Source organism: Haliaeetus leucocephalus, unplaced genomic scaffold, assembly GCF_000737465.1.
Source record: "Haliaeetus leucocephalus isolate CR32 unplaced genomic scaffold, Haliaeetus_leucocephalus-4.0 Scaffold830, whole genome shotgun sequence".
NCBI lineage: Eukaryota > Metazoa > Chordata > Aves > Accipitriformes > Accipitridae > Haliaeetus > Haliaeetus leucocephalus.
This window is the reverse complement of record NW_010973266.1, coordinates 4848014-4865515: the sequence shown is the minus strand read 5'-3', so window position 1 is coordinate 4865515 and position 17502 is coordinate 4848014. Positions and strand designations below refer to the sequence as shown.

Genomic DNA, 17502 nt, shown 5'->3' with positions numbered 1-17502 from the left:
ACCTTTAGGCTTTTCTCATGTAGCTTTGGATCCCTGCCTCAGGAAAAGACCAGACACTGAAGTCCTGCTCCTCATCCACCCAGAAGGAGGACAAGTACCTCTGATCTGGAGCCAGGGAGCTCCCAGGAATCACGGACAGACCTGAGCTCTGCACCCTGAGCTGCTCCTCCGCTGCTGCGCACCCGGCTAAACTATCCCGGAGAATCCCAGCTGTCTTTGATGACCGCCTTCTGTCTCTATTAGCCCTTGAAAGGCTGGTTTAAGGAAACAAAGCAAAACAAAATTGGAAGAGAAAGGGCCTTCCTACAGCATGTAAAGCTCTGACACCATGCAGCGTGACAGCTCCGCTACGGAGCGGATGAGCCCGAGTGTCTGCGACGAATCGCTGCTGTCAACCCAGCATGCACGGCTCCGGCAGGGCTGCGAGCGGAGGAAAAAATCCGCCTGAGCATCTAGCTCTCGCACACGTGCAGAGGCACTTACTAAGCCACAATAACTGTGCTGCAGGGTATCCTTCGCCTTCTCATTGTGCAGGGATTAAGGCTTGGCTGCCTTGATGAGAAAGCTGTTGGGCTTGCTCGCAAACTCTCAGCATTCCCAGTTAAAACTGTTTTAAAGAGACAGGGAAGGTAATCAGAAAACAGTTCCCGCTCCGCCTTTTAAAACAAACTTAATTTTAACACCTAATTATTTGCAATACAGACTCACTCCTATTTCCTTTCTAAGCCGCTTCTCGGTTTTGATCTCACAGGGTGCTCACCCTCACAAGGAGGGAGGCTTTGATTAGGAAGAAGCAAAGGCTGTTGAAGGGGACAAAGCCTGACCGAACAGCGAGATCGGCAGCACGTTGCTGTCACTGCCGCTCACCTGCCCGATGACCTTGGGCATGTGACGGTGGCATTTGGGGCTTTGGTTTCCCTGCTTTTAAAGGAGGAGGGGAGGCAATCATTTTCCTCCTACGCGTCGTGCTTGGAGACACAGGACTGCAAAGTGCTAAACGAGAGCAGTAAAACCATGCCGGTAGCCTAATGACAGCTCCAGAGAAGTGGCAGAATACATCCATTTTCCCCCATCTTTCTGAGCGCAGCTAATGAAGAGAAAAGCAAACCCCTGCCCTGGCTGAGAGCAGGCAGGAACTGTGGAAGTGATGCACCAAACTGTAGGAAACACAGTGGAGCGCAGGAATTTGGTTACATGGCTGTTTGCAAATTAATGGCTAAATCAATTAAATGAAAGCATGGGATTTCTCTTGAGGAAAGTCTAGTCACAATCGCAAGGAGAAGGGGAGGGGTTGTGGAGTGGGGATGACATAATCACGTTTGCGAATCACCAGCAGTGTGCATGCTTTAATCCATTAATGGGGTTTTTATCTGTGATCATAAAAAGCAGGTTACATTCAGCCTGGAAGGGAGTGAGGGTTGGAGGAGAGGGGAGGGGAGAGAAAGAGCAAGAGAGAGAGAGAGAGACAGAAAGCAAGAGAGAAAGAGAGCACAATTCACTCGGTGAATCGCTTGCAAGCTTTGGGCTGATAATTAGGGACCTCGGGAGAGCAGTTTCTCAGAATCACCTGCTCTCCTCCAAATGGACCGAATGAAGACGGTGGTTCAGTCCTGCTGATATTTTTTAAGCCCTCCTCGCAGTTTGATGGGCATTCCCAGTGCTTTTGTGCACGTCTCGGAAAGCGTTGACGTGGAAAGGAGCAGCGAGGAGGGGGAGGTTGGAGAAAAAAAACCCCGCAGCTCCTCTAAAAACACGGAGGGCATGCAAGAGTGCGAGCAGGCTGGGGAGGAGGGCGAGGTGAGCGCGCCTCGCACCATGTTGCCCGGGTGCCGGCGTGGCGCAGTTTCGGAGATGTCCCTCCTGTGACTGGACGCACCATGAGCATCTGGGAGGTGATCCTGGCTTTCGTGGTGGTGGTGCTGATGCTCGTGGCCCTGCTGGCCAACGTGCTGGTGCTGATGTGCTTCTTGTACAGCGCCGACATCCGCAAGCAGGTCCCGGGATTGTTCATCCTCAACCTCACCTTCTGCAACCTGTTGATGACTGTTTCGAACATGCCCCTGACCTTGGCTGGGATCATTTACAAGAGTCAACCAGGAGGAGATCAGATCTGCCACGTTGTGGGCTTCCTGGAGACTTTTCTCACCACGAACTCCATGTTGAGCATGGCAGCTTTGAGCATTGACAGGTGGATTGCTGTGGTCTTCCCTCTAAGTTATCACTCCAAAATGAGGTACAGAGATGCTGCTCTCATACTGAGCTACACGTGGTTACACTCGGTGTCGTTCCCGATAGTGGCAGCTTCTCTCTCCTGGGTGGGTTTCCATCACCTCTATGCCTCCTGCACCCTGTACAACAAGAGACCAGAGGATAGGACACAGTTTGTGATTTTCACAGGGGTCTTTCACACCCTCAGCTTCCTCCTCTCCCTTATAGTCCTGTGTTTCACATATCTAAAAGTGCTGAAGGTGGCACGGTTTCACTGTAAGCGGATTGACGTGATCACTATGCAGACCCTGGTGCTGCTTGTGGACATCCATCCCAGGTAAGGTGCCTGTGTGCTCAGCAAGCGCAGAGGAAGCGAGGATGGGGTTCGGTGTTATGTTAAATACAGTCTGAGCTGTATCACAGCAGGGGATGGGGAGGGCGAGAAAACGAGCATCCTTCTTGCCAGTCTCTATTCTGCATGTTTCTTTTTACTCGTGTTTATTTCTCTGCTTGCAGAAGCAACTCTTTTTTTTATTATGCTTAAGGGCTTGTTTTGGCAGGCTGAGCAAAGAAACAGGCAGTTTTGGCTGAGCATGCACTTCCCTTTGAGACAGTGATCAGATCACTGCTCTTTGTCTTCGAAGGTGGCTTTAGTGGTCGATAGATTTGCATTTTTTTTGGCACTGTCAGCCCAAAACGTTGCTGGATCCCTGAGCGGGAGCAGGCTGAGGCTGCACATGTCCCTTCAGTCGGAGTTAGAAGGGAAGCTGGGCGCTGCGTGCTGCTCCTTCGCCCCCCGGTTTCCCTGTTGCTTTGCTCTCTGTAACTTTATCTCTCCTGAAGGCAGAATTCTAAGGGAATAACATTGCAAAACACATATGCTTGAGTGCCTGTACTTAAATCTAAGTGAGAGAGGCTTCAGCAGCAATGTTAAAATGACAAGATGTAGAAAGTTCATTTCGAATTACAGTCTTTAAGCAAGCCCCTTGTGCCTAGACACAGGAGGAGAAAAGTCTCCAGGGGCTGGGAGGGTAAAGGGCTTCAAGGCAAGCACCAGACTGGTTTAAATCGGTGCTGGGATGCTGTGCAAAAGAGTCACGTCAGGGATTATGCACAAACTATAAATCTTGCGTGAATAGGGTATGTCTGGATCTGGAAGGGATGCAGATTTGGCTGGAGGAGGGAGAGTGGGAGAGACAGCTTTCCCTGGGTCAGTGGTAAAGCTGAAGGAGGGGAAGCCTTGCTGGATGAAGCCCAAGGGTGGTGCTGAGCAGGCAGCGATCCTGGCGAGGAGCTGGGGAAGGTGCCCAGTGTACAGGGGACGAGGAAGGCAGCGTGTGCTGCGAGTACGGGATGGCTCTGCCCACGAGAAGCGGAGAGAGGAGGAATGGTTGAGGACCAAACCAGGCATGGCTGGAAGGACACGGGACCAGGCTGGTGAGAAGGGAGCAGCGGGACGAGCCAGAGCGATCTGCTCGGCAAATGGGGATTTGGGAAATGAACCTGCACAGCTGAGGCAGGACGGAGTGGGACGGGGTGGCTGATGGATCAAGCATGTCCTGGCTGAGAGGCTCTGATGAGCTGGGGTGGATGGGGCTAAGACCCAGCTATGACTGGGAGGGGGTGGCAAAGTCAACGGGTGAGCTCTGCAAAGGGGAACCGGGGGCACCGGTCACACCGTGGAAAGAAATCAGCCTTGTTTGCTCAGAGGAGCTAGTTTGTCATAGGGCTTAGCGTGGCTGGAGCAGGTGACTGGAAAGGGAAGGGTCTGATGTCTTTGCCTGGAAAAAAGGGAGAAAATGGTTTGGCTAGGTAGGGTGGCAGAGCAGCTGGGAGGCATGCTTGGGAGACGGTCAGAGACGGGATCTTCAGGTTTAGACTGTCTGTCAGAGACTGAAGGGAAGGGAAACGTCTTTCAGAAAAATGCTGGCAGCTGGCAGCGCAGGGAGCTGTCTGATATGGGGGAAGAAGTCTGCCTGGAAGGGAGAAAAGCGGAGAGCAGTGGAAGAGGGCAGCCCCACGCCAGACATCCCACCTGACCCCCTTGCTGTCATTTGCTCTGCAAGCTGGAGGCAAACACCAGCTCTCTCCTTTTGCAGCCAGCCAGGAGCAGAGCTGCAGGACTGAAAGCACATGTGGCTGTCCTCAAAAAAAGGTCATATTTTGGGGATTCCTAAGCCTAAGGCAAACAAGGCTGAAAGGATCAGGGCAGGACAGCAGACTGTTAAAGGAACAGAAACATTTGCTCAAAATTCTCCAGTTAAGCTGTTTGATCTGCCTCTTGACCAAGAATGCAGAGCAGAACTTCGGGCAAGTCCTGTTACTGTTCTTGAGAAACACATGCATAAATCTTCCCTTATTCACCAAGTCACATAGAGGAAAAAACACCCTTCTGCCCTACGTGCTGTCTGATTGCTAAACCGTACCTCTACTGGTCTTAGTTCCTGCATGCACTACGAGATGTGGTGGTTACTCCCAGGACAGTGTCATAAACCCACTGGGACTATTTGAAATAGCAATCGTTATGCCTAATGCTTAAAGTATGCCTGGACTGCACAGCAAAGTTTAGGAAAAGGGCAAAAATCTCGATGGTATTTCTCCTCCTCTGCATTTTTTCTGGTCTAGGTTAATTTGAGGGTGCTCGTGCATTTTGCAATCATCTCACTGAAGGGTGGATTCAGTGGGGCTGTGGGAATGATACCTCCTCTCTTCAGAGGAGACAGAGTTGTACAGGCACTTTGCTGCGAGTGTATTACTCACTGTTATTTATCTCTCGCATTAGGTTATTCTAATGCCTTTCTCTAAGAAAGGAGAGTTTTAGCTTCTTTTCTAGACTACAGAAACAGTGGCTGGTTTGACCTACGGTGGTGCTGCCTTAACTGGTGACAGCTACCGCCGCTGAAAGGGTCAGACCTCGGATTGCCTTCCCTGCTGTGAGAGCTACACAAAGGCTGCAGGTCTCCTGGAGCAGTCAGCGACATTCCTAAAGCTCTGACATATCAAAGGCATTATTTGAATTATATAAGTGGTATATATACAGGCAATTTCAGTGTTTACTATAGTACCTAGCAGCATAGACATGGATGCTGGGAGAATGCACATGAGAGAACGAAGTTTGTGATCCCACCTTAGACTACCTTGACTTCTCTGGCTCTTTGCACGGTCTAGTTTCAATGCTGAGAAATGTGTACAGACAATTTTCTGTTTCCTATGACTCAGAATCCACCCGCAAGGGGGTCTAGCGACAGGCATTATGACAGATGGCTTTATTACCTGTGACTTGGGAAGACACGAGTGATCTTCTGAAGATCATTCAAGACGAGTACAAAGGAAACCTCTAAATACCACACAAATTTGTGTGAACGTTTAGGGCACATGTCCTTTCAAGTTATCTTAGGCATTCTTTCTTGACTTTGTTCTTAAAACCAAGATATCTTAGGTATTGTGAGAGGTTTGAGCAAGACTTCACTTAAGTGCTTAAGCCATGTATTTTCTTCACTCAAATTATCTATACTATCTTTTTGGTGTATCCAGCTCTACACATCTTAAGGTCCAGTATCTCATAAACTTTGTTTTAAATATCAGACCTTCAAAGGGATATATCCAAGATTTTCCAGGATATTAGAATATTTAAATGAAAGCTTAGTCAATAATCCAGTTCTATTACTAGTGTCACTACAAGAACTTGCATATGTGTTCTTATCTTAGTGCATGAAAGTGTGTGCAAAAGCAAAATACATCTGTGTACATTGTCTATATAAAGCAGTGAGATAAAATACCTTCCTCTGTGGTGTGGTATTTATTAGCTGCATCTGGAAAGGCTGAACAAAAGAAATTGGTTGAAGTCTATCAGGACTTCCCAAGTCATGTGTGAGCTCCCAGAGTCAAAGACAGCTTTGTATATGCCAGTAAGGAAAAGATGTAACTGGGGACACTGTTAGAGACAAAAAAAAAATACCGCCCTCTACACCCTAATAACATCCTAACTGAACCTACTTTGGAGATTTCGTTTCCTATATTGCAGTGTGCCTGGGATACTATGAATTTAATAACACAGATCTTAAGCGAAGCTCTCAAACCTCTAAGATCATCTGTCTGCACCTAAAATAATCCAAGTTTTCCAGCTCTTACAGAATTGAAAACACATAGGTTCCCTTGAAAAGGTGGATTTTTTTTTTTTCCTTCTCAGCTGTCATTTCTAGCTGCAAATAACTCAGACACAGAACATGTAACACTTTTAGATGTGTTTTCATTCTACTTAGGCATATTCTTTAAGAGCAAGTTGATTTGTTATTGCAGGGACAACAAACTTTTCCTCCGGTATTTATTTCATTTTGCACATCATGATAGCTGCTCTGGGGACTGGCAATGTAAGACCACATATAAAATGGATCAAAGGAAACACACTTTCTTTAACAAAACCAAAAGGTAGCATAAGAACTCACTGCCACAGAGATCACTGAAGCGCACTGAGATCCTCAGGATATAACATGCATTTAGATGATGATCAAACATTTGCAGGTACAGCAAATAACCTAAGGATATGGCCATAAACCTCACAGCTATTAACATATGTGAGCGTGGAAGCTGACAGTGAGTCATCAATTACGAATTTACAATAAAAACGGCGAGACCAATGCCAAGCAGTCACAAAATACAGTGCACGGGCCAGACCATTCAGTTTGCCCGAGACGTGATTGCGTTACCACCAGACCTGTGCAATGAGTCAACACGTGCGTAGACAGGGGTTTCAGGACTGTAGTCTGCCTTTGGTTTTGCCCTTTCCCAAAGGGATTGATTCAGGTTCAGATGGTCCTGGAGCTCTGGGAGATACAACCAGTGCTGCCCATCCAGCCTACCCACCTGGAGAAGACAGTAACTCATCCATTTCCCTCTAAATGCACAGCCAGCACAGGAGTCACGCAAGCAGGTAGAGGAGGAGATGGGCTTTCATGTTCTCACTCTTTTGGCAAGGAGATGTGCTGATTTCAAAGATTTCCTGCAGTGGAAGCGTGGTCTCAGCTCCGTGCTCCCATGACCTTGCTGGCACACCGAGGGTCTTAGCAGCTCTGTGGTGGCCTGGCGAGACCACCAGTGAGAAACTCAAAGGAGAAACTCTTGTCCTAAAATGCCACAGGTAGGATAAAACCCAGGGTGTGACTAATTTGTATCTGTTTAGTTGGGAACAAGGCTGGTTTGAGGCGAGGGGTCAGGGTATCACAGTGCTGTGGATTTATTGTACAATTCTGGGCTTTGCAGAGCGTTCAGCACGGCAGCCGTGCAGAGCTGCACAGGCTGCTGAAAGATTTATGGCCACACGGTTCAAAGCTATGGGATATAGTGATTGCTCCAACATTGGGCTGAATGTTCAGGGCATGTTTTTTCCCGTTATGATTATATTGTGCTTTCTTGCTTATCTTGCTGGGAAGTTTCTCCTATCTAAGGTAGTGGTGTTGGAATTGCTGTTTTGAGGGAAGTAGCATGCTGCCTACCCCACTCTGGATATTTTACAAAGCTCTGAATATCATGAGGCAAACTCTGGCCTGCAAATACAGCTTACAGTAATTCAAAAAGCAGCTGCAACTGAATTCAAGGCTGGATTCCACCAATTTGACTATATATAAATCAATATAATGGGGGTGTGTGTGTATATAAATATATAATCACGTATTTCTCAGTAATTGTTTTTGGAGGTTAAGACAATCATGCAATGCACTAATACTTGGGTATTGTCCCATATAAATGCAGTGAACCTGGTATTGGCTTATGCGAATACAACAGTTACTGGAAAGATTGATTTCCATCATTCCATATGTAAAGCCATTAAAATCTGCTACCTGATATTATGATTCATGTTCTTGTTTGTGTTGAATGTCACACAGCGTAAGAGAGCGTTGTCTAGAAGAACAAAAGAGACGGAGGCAGCGAGCAACAAAGAAAATAAGTACCTTTATTGGTACTTTTGTACTTTGTTTTGCACCTTATGTAATTACAAGGTAAGTGTGAACCTATGTACTGGAAAAGACTACTGAGATGCACTCTTAACTCAGAGAAGTAGGGGACTCTTAACCAGAAAATGATTCAAGTCTCCTGTGAAAATTTTGTGCAATGTTTCCACTCCTATATAGAGGTTGCATTTACTGAGCTAACAGAACTATGTAAAATGTCATAGCACTTATCTGATACAATCCTGATGCAGTCTGTGAGCCAAACTCTGTTCAGTCAGCCCAGTCAAGATGCTGGCCACATGGGAATGATTTAGGAAGTCAGTACACAAGATTTTGCAGACTTTTTTCAGGTCAAGCAGTCACCTACTCCTCAGATTGCCTCCCCAGTTCAGGGGCTGATCTGGAGGGGAAGACACTTGTCTGAATAGGTCAGACTGTAATAAAATCTGGTCAACAAGATCCAGCTGAGGTGAGAACATGTCCACAGACTTAAACGATAGTTTTGTCTGACTGAATAGAGTTTATTAGTCATAAACATCAAATATCAAAGCTGTTCTGGCTCATAGCTAAAAAAAAATTCTTGTGATTTATGGTCAGATGTCTATCTATCTACTAGCTTATCTTTGGAAATGGGTCCTTTGGGAAACACAAAATTATTCCTATGAAACAAAAAGTATTTAAAAGTGAGTATATCCAGCAAAGTGTTATCTAGTTGTTGAAGGAAATTTACAACTTGCATTCCTTATTAAAAGACCTGGAAAAACTGAACTGCTGCTATGCAGAACAGAGAAAGAAGAAAAATATTTTTGAAGTATCTCCTATTCCAATAGTATCAAATAGAAATTATTGGGGCTGACTTCAGTCAAACTCAGCTCTATTATAAAAAAAATCATTGAGAAAGCTGAAATAAGACTCAATATAAGTGGGCACGTAGCCAACCCCAACTTTTTCCAATTCAGTATAATATCCTGAATTTCTAATTCTAACAAAACAATTCTCAGGAAGGTCTTGTAGTCTCTTGGTAAAAATGGAAACCTGCATGTCACATCGATTTTTTGTTCATGACTAACAGCTAATTGATTCATGCTGTTTATTTGTAACAATGTTGCAAATACATTTGTATCAGTGTTACTAGATTTACCTTCTAGATTTACCTACTAGATTTACTTTCACTTAGTAGTCACGAGAAGACTCTCCATGCCACACACTCTAAAAGGGTATGAAAGGATTTATAGTTACAGGCTTTCAGTCTTAGTTCTCAGGCTATAAGATATTAGAGTATTTGTCTCATTACAAATGGTTAAATTTCATTTTATGTTGGGTCTTGGAACTTAATGAAAATCATTGCAGCCACAGAATAGCTCGCGGCTCCGTCCTGAGTGACACCGAGTGCTCTAACCAGGACTGTCAGAAGTATTTTTGTGCTTGTCAGAAGTATTTTTGTGCTTCTCCATAGGCATCTCAGCCCAGGATTCAGGCACCACCTCCCCACCTCCTCTCAACTCTGTGGCATCCTAATTGGTGTCCCAGTAGCCCTAAGATACAGAAGAGGGTTAGAAAAATCCCGATCCTCCTCCTTTTAGTCCATACAAGGATCACTTAAATGTTCCCCTGAGTTTTTGGTCTGTTGAGGACTAATAGCTTTGCAGCAGAGAGCAATTCCGAGAAGACTCAAGACATGGGGTCTTGAATGCATGAAGAATGCATGAAGAATTCTTGAAGGGTTGGGCACTGACGAGGCATGCCAGGCAGGGTAGACGCTATCACTTCGCCGGCCTTTTTGGTTCTGATACGTCTAGGGGCATCACTGCACATCAGGCTACGGGGAATTCCCTCTTCAGCTCCTCGGATCCCCCTCGAGACCTTACTGACCCTACAGCGCGTGGATGGGTGTTCCAGGACGTGCGTTGCTGAGCTTCCCGATGCCTCACGCATACGTCTGAGGGTGTTGAAGTCAAGGGGATTAGGAGGCTTTTGAGCAAGTATTATTTTCTGGACTATGTTCAGAGCTTTGCATTCACAAGATAGAGGCAATCAATCACAGTTCAAGGCAGCGAACAGAAGATAGCCGATGAAGTGTATTGCTCAGCCTCTCATTTGGACAGCCAGCTCTAATCAGCAACATGCTTAAATTAAACATGCTTTTAAGTATTTCATGAATTGAGGCCTGAAAGCAGCAAATCACGAGGCTTTACTATATCATCTGTCTGCTTCCACACTAAAACCAAATAGTTGTTTCTAGCAATGCCACGAACCAGTGAAGGAGTTGTGCTTATAACCCCTGCCAGATAAATTCTTCTCTGGGTAAACCAGAGTTTTTCAGATTACATTGAAGTAGAAAAACAGATTAGGCACCTCTTTTATCAAGAAAACATCCTTCTAATTAGTTCAGTGGCTGACCTTAAGTAGTATATCAATAGAATCTGATTCTTCTTTTTTCATTTCCACTGTACCAGTATGACAGATGTATTACCTGTATTATTTATTTCTAGGCATAACTTGTTTCTTGGTTTGTAAAAATTCTATTAGTACACATCTCTTCTTTTGCTATATTTATCATTACTTGATTAAATAACATTGTTCAAAACCTATTTTCTCCAAGGAGCTTTTTCATTAGAAAAATTAAAATAAGTCATACCAATTTCTAATATTAATTTCCAACTCCAGGCATTTCATACTGAAATACAGAACTTCGCTCGTGTAACTTAATAAGTGCTGTCAATGTGTGAGGAAATTGTCTTTAAATTAAAAATCCTGGAGTAATATCAGAAAGAAGTTCATAGCCCTAAGCCCTCAGGTTGCAGAGGAGGATGGTGGAACAGGCAGAAGAATACTAAAATTCCCTTGTAGCATCTCTGGGGGACAAGGGGTAAACAACCGCTGTTTTTAAAGTGGTTGCCTGCCCTCTGCATGCAAATCCTGCTCAGGTAGACAAGCAAGTTCAGAATTCCTCTGCAAGGTATGTTCTTGCCCGTCTGTGCATATAAATGCATGATTTTTTCCTATGCAATCTTAGGCTGACATACTCGAAGAAAGTGGCCTTCTAGTCTTCGTCAAATCTCTCAGCTGATGCGAGGTAGAGATATTTTCCTCCTGGACAGAAAAACCTTTTGGTACAAGCTGGACAGTGCTGCTTTCTATCATCATATCTCCATGATGCCTTGCTGTCTTCTTATCTCTGGACTGACAGGTGGTTCCTGCAGCTCTGGGGAACAGCAAGGGCTAAAAGCAATGGTTTGCAAGATTTGCTATAAGAGATTTGCAAGATTAGCTATAAGAGTCCAGAGGTCTGCTTCTGCACAGAAACTGGCCAGTTGTAATATATGCACCACTTAAGAGGCAAAACTGGCTAAGGGTAAATCAGCTAACAACCACTGCGATGTCATTTTTGTATCAAGAAGCAATCATTAAAATAGGGCTTTTTTTTACTAGCAAGACAGCATACAAAAGATTCAGTGTACCAAGCAATAAAGTGAAAATAAAGTAAAATCATCATCAAGATAAAACTCATGGTCAGCCTATTCATATCATTAGTACAAAAGAAACAACTAAGGTCTAATTCTGATACTATGGGACTTGTGTGGGAAAAAGAAAAATCAGAATTAGACACAAACAGAAATGTTAGGAATGCAAGCTTAAAGAGCTGATCCAAATTCCTGGGGAAAGGACTGAATTTCTTCTTGTGAGAACTTCATCATCTACCAGCTCCACAATGTGGTGCCAGCTTTGTTTCACTCCTGAACGACAAGGTATTTTAGCTTGTTTGAGACTCTGATCTATACAGAATTTTCCCCATAACTCAGTTAAGTTCTCAAGTTTAAGCAATGCACAACAGATATGTTGCCATCGTAGTAGCCTCCAGCTGGTCATATACATGTTCAGTAATATATTTTATTAAAGTGATAAACTACACATGTACGTAAAGGGTTTTCAGTGTGTATTAATTATCTGCATAAAAGATCAAGGTCTTAATCCTCAACGTAACATTCTCATTTGTTTACTGAAAGTGAAATAAAATAATTGGCTAGCCATTTGACATGATACATGCTCTAGAATTATAAGTTTCTAAAATATTAACAAAGTATCACAGCAAAACAGCTTATAGCTTTGAAATAAAGAGGTATTGAAGGCCAGACAGTAGAAGAGTGGGTTATGAAAGCAAGATAGGGAATTATGTAGCTGATATTGTAGAATTTAATTTAGAGGTAGCACTGAAATATTAATGCTCCTTCACTGAAAGTGTCATCTTTTTGGCTGAAACTTTTCATGAAAATTGAAACTCTGCATATAATTTCCCTCATAAATGAGAAACAAAACCCTCTTTCAAAGGCAATAAAGTATGTATGTGGTATGCCTTGAAAGACTGACATTTAATTGTTGTTTGTAGACGAAATGGAATAGCATAGCTTAGGATTTATCTGCATTTCTGTGTTTGATGCTTGATATCTGCAAATGTAATTTCCTATAAAAAATAATACACAAGAATTGCAAAATGTGTAAATATCAAGGACAGTTAGGGAACATAATCAAAGAAAATATTTAAAACTCTGTCAATAAAAGTGTAGGCTTTTCAGTTGATCAGTCAATGAAGGTATAATTAGCAAGTCTAGGCTTGCAACCCTGAAGTATCTATTTGATATGCTTTACATGGAGATTGTTAACATCTCGTAGAACTAATTGACAGAGACTCAGACGCAAATTTGTCATATTTTGGTCATTCAAGGCATCCACTGAATTTAATTAAACTTAATCATATGCACATCCATAAAGCATTCGGTAAAAGTATATCAACCAGATTAAATTCAACATGATGAAATTCAAAATGCAAAGAAGGCATCAAATATATGAAGTGGAGAAAGACAAGAAGAAGGATGGCTCATGGTAGATTACAAAGTAAATATGACTCAGTAGTTTATTAATTTCCAAATAGTCAATTCTCATTTTGTGGGTGTCATAAGCTACATTTTACTAAACAAGAGAGAATACACCAGATGTGACCCCTCGACAGCTTGAGTACATAATTATGTCTGAGTTTGGATTCTACCTTGTAAGAAAGATATCAACCATGAGTTACAAGGAGAGGTTGAAAGAACAGCATGTGTTTAGTTGAGATGAAAGGAGAGAGAAATGGGACAGACGGCGGTTCTTTGGTATCTTGAAGTTACTCAACAGCGATCAGCTGAGCCAAGAGGCACCAGTGGGCCAAGAGGCAAGAGCCATTCCCAAGTATTTTCCTGTAACCTAACCTGGTCACCTCAAACGTCTCACGCAGCTGTGAGCCCAAAGAGTATTTTGGCTAATGTCACCACCCCTAAAAACATCATCTTACAGGTGTGCCTCACTCCTGATGGAAGTGATACACAAAATGATAAAATTACTAGCACAAAGCACACAAAACTATTCTCGGTATTAGAATTACCAATTCCGTGACAGTGGCTAAAGCCCCAGCACTGGCAGCAGAGCCGTGGGTGCGAAGCCCAGCACACATATCCAGGGAGAAACAGTCCTTTGCCATGGAGTTTGCTGTCTGGGCAAACCAGAACAGAGAGAGGAGACAGAAGCTGGTAGTCAGTGGTGTAAGAAATTAAGTCTCCTTAGTCCCACTTTTGTGCTCAAATGACTGGACCGTGCCATCTGCCAGCGCTATTTTAAACAGTATGATGTAGTGAAAGTTTATGGAATGAGAATAAAATGACTGAGGAAAAAAATCACGTCTAAACTGCTTGAAGTGCCACCACTATTGTCATTGCTGCTGCAGAGCCCGCACTTCAGAATGCTCCTTGGAAATGGTGCTTTTTCTGAAGAAAACTGAAGTATTTTCCGGGCAGGTGTAAGAGCACCTGCAGCTGAAGACAGTTTCAGCAAAGAACTTATTTGCCTTTGCATAGGGGTGCTCTAGTAGGACATGCGGCTGTTTGTCCTCTAGAAAAATCAATAGTTTCTCAACAGCTGTAGAGACATATTGAACAGAACTTCCCTTCAGTGTTGCTCAAAGACACAGGGAAAGAAAACCTTGGGGAGTTATCAATAGTTCACTGTCAAAAATGTCCTGTCTCAGTATAAAGTGAACTGTCTGTGCTAATGTAGGCATAAGGAGTATATAAAGCTCTTGCCTCCCTCCCCTAATGAGTTAAAAGGTTTGCCTTGCTACATTTTTTGCAAATGTATAAGTTTAGCCTTTAACTGACTGGTTTTTAAATTCAAGATATATTATGCCACCTCTCAATGATGAATTTTCCTTCCTTGTGCGCTTCTCCTGTGACCCAGACAAACTGTTCGAAAGCATCAGACTCTCTCTAGGAGCTGGACTGGCTAAGAAAGCTAGCTGGCACTGGCGACGTGGTTTCTCAGATACTCTAGAGGGGACCTAGAACCACGAGTTCAGACTAGATGTTGGATTTTTAGATAGCTAATATTAAGGCAATATGACTCCTATGAGACCAAGCAATGGCAGTTTTTGTCCCAATCTCTAACTTTAGTGCTCAAAGTATAGTTTTGCATCAATAATTAGAAAATTATGTTAGGCTATGCAGAAATTATTTTTTACAATACTTGTGGTTAAATTTGCTGTGCAGGATGGATTCAATAGTGATAATGAGTGTGAAAGTCATGAGGAAACATACCTGGGGAGATCATACTCCTTTCATTCCCTTTAGAGCTATATTAAGTCTGTGATGAACTTCAGCTGCTGGAAACATGATCTTATGACACACAGGACTAGAAAAATGCAAAAGCACTAAATGAAAAAAAAAAGAAAGTGAAATGTTACTATCTAACAACAGATCTTATTAGGACTGAGAACCCTAGAGCCATCAGAGAAAGTAACACACATTGTCCGTATGGATAAGTTTAGGTACAGAGACTAAAAGTGTAGTGGTTGAGGATATGTTATGCAGGAAATGATTTTGAGTAGATGCTGCATGATATTTTTCATCAACAGTAGACTTTCCGTGAAGTGTTTACCTGCTTACCACAGAGTATTTATGATCCCAAACATGGTGTTCACTAGACAGTAAAATTAGGGCTAGGTTACAGTACTTTAGAGAAAGGGGTACCCCTTTATAAAGTATCTTGATGGCCTGAGTGAGCCAGATGAGTTGAAAACCCAGCTCTACATCAAAGATTTGGACTCAGTTTTTAGTCTCCAAAAGGTGTATTCTGATAACAAATAAATAGGCTCTTTTGAAGACTGCCTCATATCCTCATGGAGCTTTTCCATTGTGCACTAAACTCTTCAACATTTGTTGAGGCAAATGATCAAAAGAGCCTTTTAGGAGGCAATACATCCAAGGTCCACTTCCAGCCTCAGTGAATGGACAGCTAAATCTACAAAGATGCCTTGAAGTTTGGAGGTCAAGATGCTCTGGTAGGAGCTGTGTCGTCCCATCCTTGGGAAACGGACCTCGAGTTTACATTTGCAGTCTTAGAAATGTATAAGGGGAAGACTGCATTCACATTTTCATGAGTATGGCTTTCTTACTTTGTTTTCTTGCAATTGCCCAGGAATAAATTGCGGTTTGGGGGGCGGGTCATTGCCTTATAGTTGTGCTGTTTCTCCATGTTTTTAATCCGAATATTCACTTTTTCAACCTTCCTCTTTCCACAGACTTGTTGAATTATCCTCTGTGGTCCACATCAATTCCCACTGGGGAATCATTTCCAAGTGCTTAGCTTACAGCAAAGTTGTTTCAGACCCTTTTGTGTACTCTCTGCTACGGCATCAGTACAAGAAGACATGGAAAGACATCATAAACAAGATCCTCAAACGAAGCTCCATCAATTCCTCAGCCCTCACGAGCGAATCGCACAATCAGAATATATTGCAGCTGAACGAATGAGGAGCCTGGTATGGGACCTACAAGACACATAGAAAGATAGATGGGAAACAAAAGTAACTGGCCTATCCCTAGTAGCTCTCCTCAGCTGTCAAAGTTTCGGGAGGCAGTCATGGAGAAGTTGAAGCCCAGCCCGTGTCCCTCCGGTAGCCCACGTAACACCTAAGGGAAGCAGGCTACTTTGCATCTCCTGCCTCCGACTAAAAAAGTGCTATTGATCGCGGTCCTGCAGGCTTCGCAAATACAAATCTCCCATTGATTTCCATCAGCAGTGACACACACATATACGGTAAAAAGCTAGTCCTCAGCAGAAGGACTCATGAAAGTAATGGGAGCAAACTGGTGCCATCGTAAGATTATTCTAAAAAGCTGCACAGGGTTATTTGTGCTGTATTTTTTCACTGGCTGCAGGTAACGCTCCTGCTGATGGAGCTGCCAACCTGGCTTTACAAAAACTCTTAATAGGAAAAACGTAATAGAAAAATCTTTACCTAGATACTCATACAGTGCCCAACATAGCTTTCAACCTCTTCTGATACATATTTTTTGAACAATCCTGTAGAATTGAAGGAAGAGAAAAATCAGTTTTGGAGCATGCTACAGGCTGGATTCAGCCATGTCTTCTCTAAGTTTTGTAAGTAACTTCCACAGAATCTCATTAGTTTTCTTCCCATTAAATTTCAGAAAAATAAAAATGGTAGACAGGATGGAAAGGTCAGGATGCCTACCTTCCAGTATATCTGAGCTGTAAAGAGACGGATTTTGCCCAAAGCTGCAGAACTGGGCCCTGTGCCCAGGGGAAAAAAAATAAAAATCTTTTCCTGAGGTGTTATTAATCATGGGTTTTTTTTCCCTACAGATATGTTACTTAAAGGAAATACGAGCCTAAAGCTGAGTTTAAAAATATAATTTCCAAAGCAAGTGGACCAAAAATAATAGACCCCTTCCCCACCATGAAAGTGCAGCCAATAATCTGAATCCACATCCGAATGTGCAAATCTCAGGAGGTTTCATTATAGATCTTTATAGCTCTAGATTGCACCTATGCATAGTAATGTTATTAACATTTACCATGCGTTCAGTTCAGCCTGCAGCTAACATAGGTCTAAATACCAGTAACATTTTCAAAACCAGAACAATCCTACATGTCACACTTCCTCAGACACCACCACAGTATCTTAATTTTTGTAAACGTTATTTGTAAGTACATTGTAAGTACAACTACAGCTGGTAGATGGCTTCACAACTGTCACATAGACACATGATGCTGAAACCACCCTCCAGTGACTCATGAAGAATTACTTTTCTGAGTAATTTTCAGTGAATTCTCTCTCAATTCAGTGAAAACACTATGAAATGAGACAGTTTTTCAAGTGTTTTCTTATTAATTAAGCTGTAGAATATCAAGAGCAATAATTAATCAGTTGTCATTTCTGCTGTTAAAATTTTTAGGAATAATCAATTTCTAAAACAACTTGCATGAACAAAGTGTGTTGTCCTCATAATCTCTT

The 17502-nt window shown here is 43.0% G+C and overlaps 1 protein-coding gene across 1 annotated transcript; it reads left to right on the top strand.

Moving 5' to 3' along the window:
- The first annotated feature begins 1877 nt into the window (after nucleotides 1-1877).
- Nucleotides 1878-15994, top strand: GPR26 (G protein-coupled receptor 26). Its single transcript, XM_010581993.1, has 3 exons — nucleotides 1878-2545; nucleotides 8091-8204; nucleotides 15763-15994. The coding sequence occupies exons 1-3, from the start codon at nucleotides 1878-1880 to the stop codon at nucleotides 15992-15994; spliced, it is 1014 nt and encodes a 337-aa protein (XP_010580295.1).
- Nucleotides 15995-17502: the final 1508 nt, after the last annotated feature.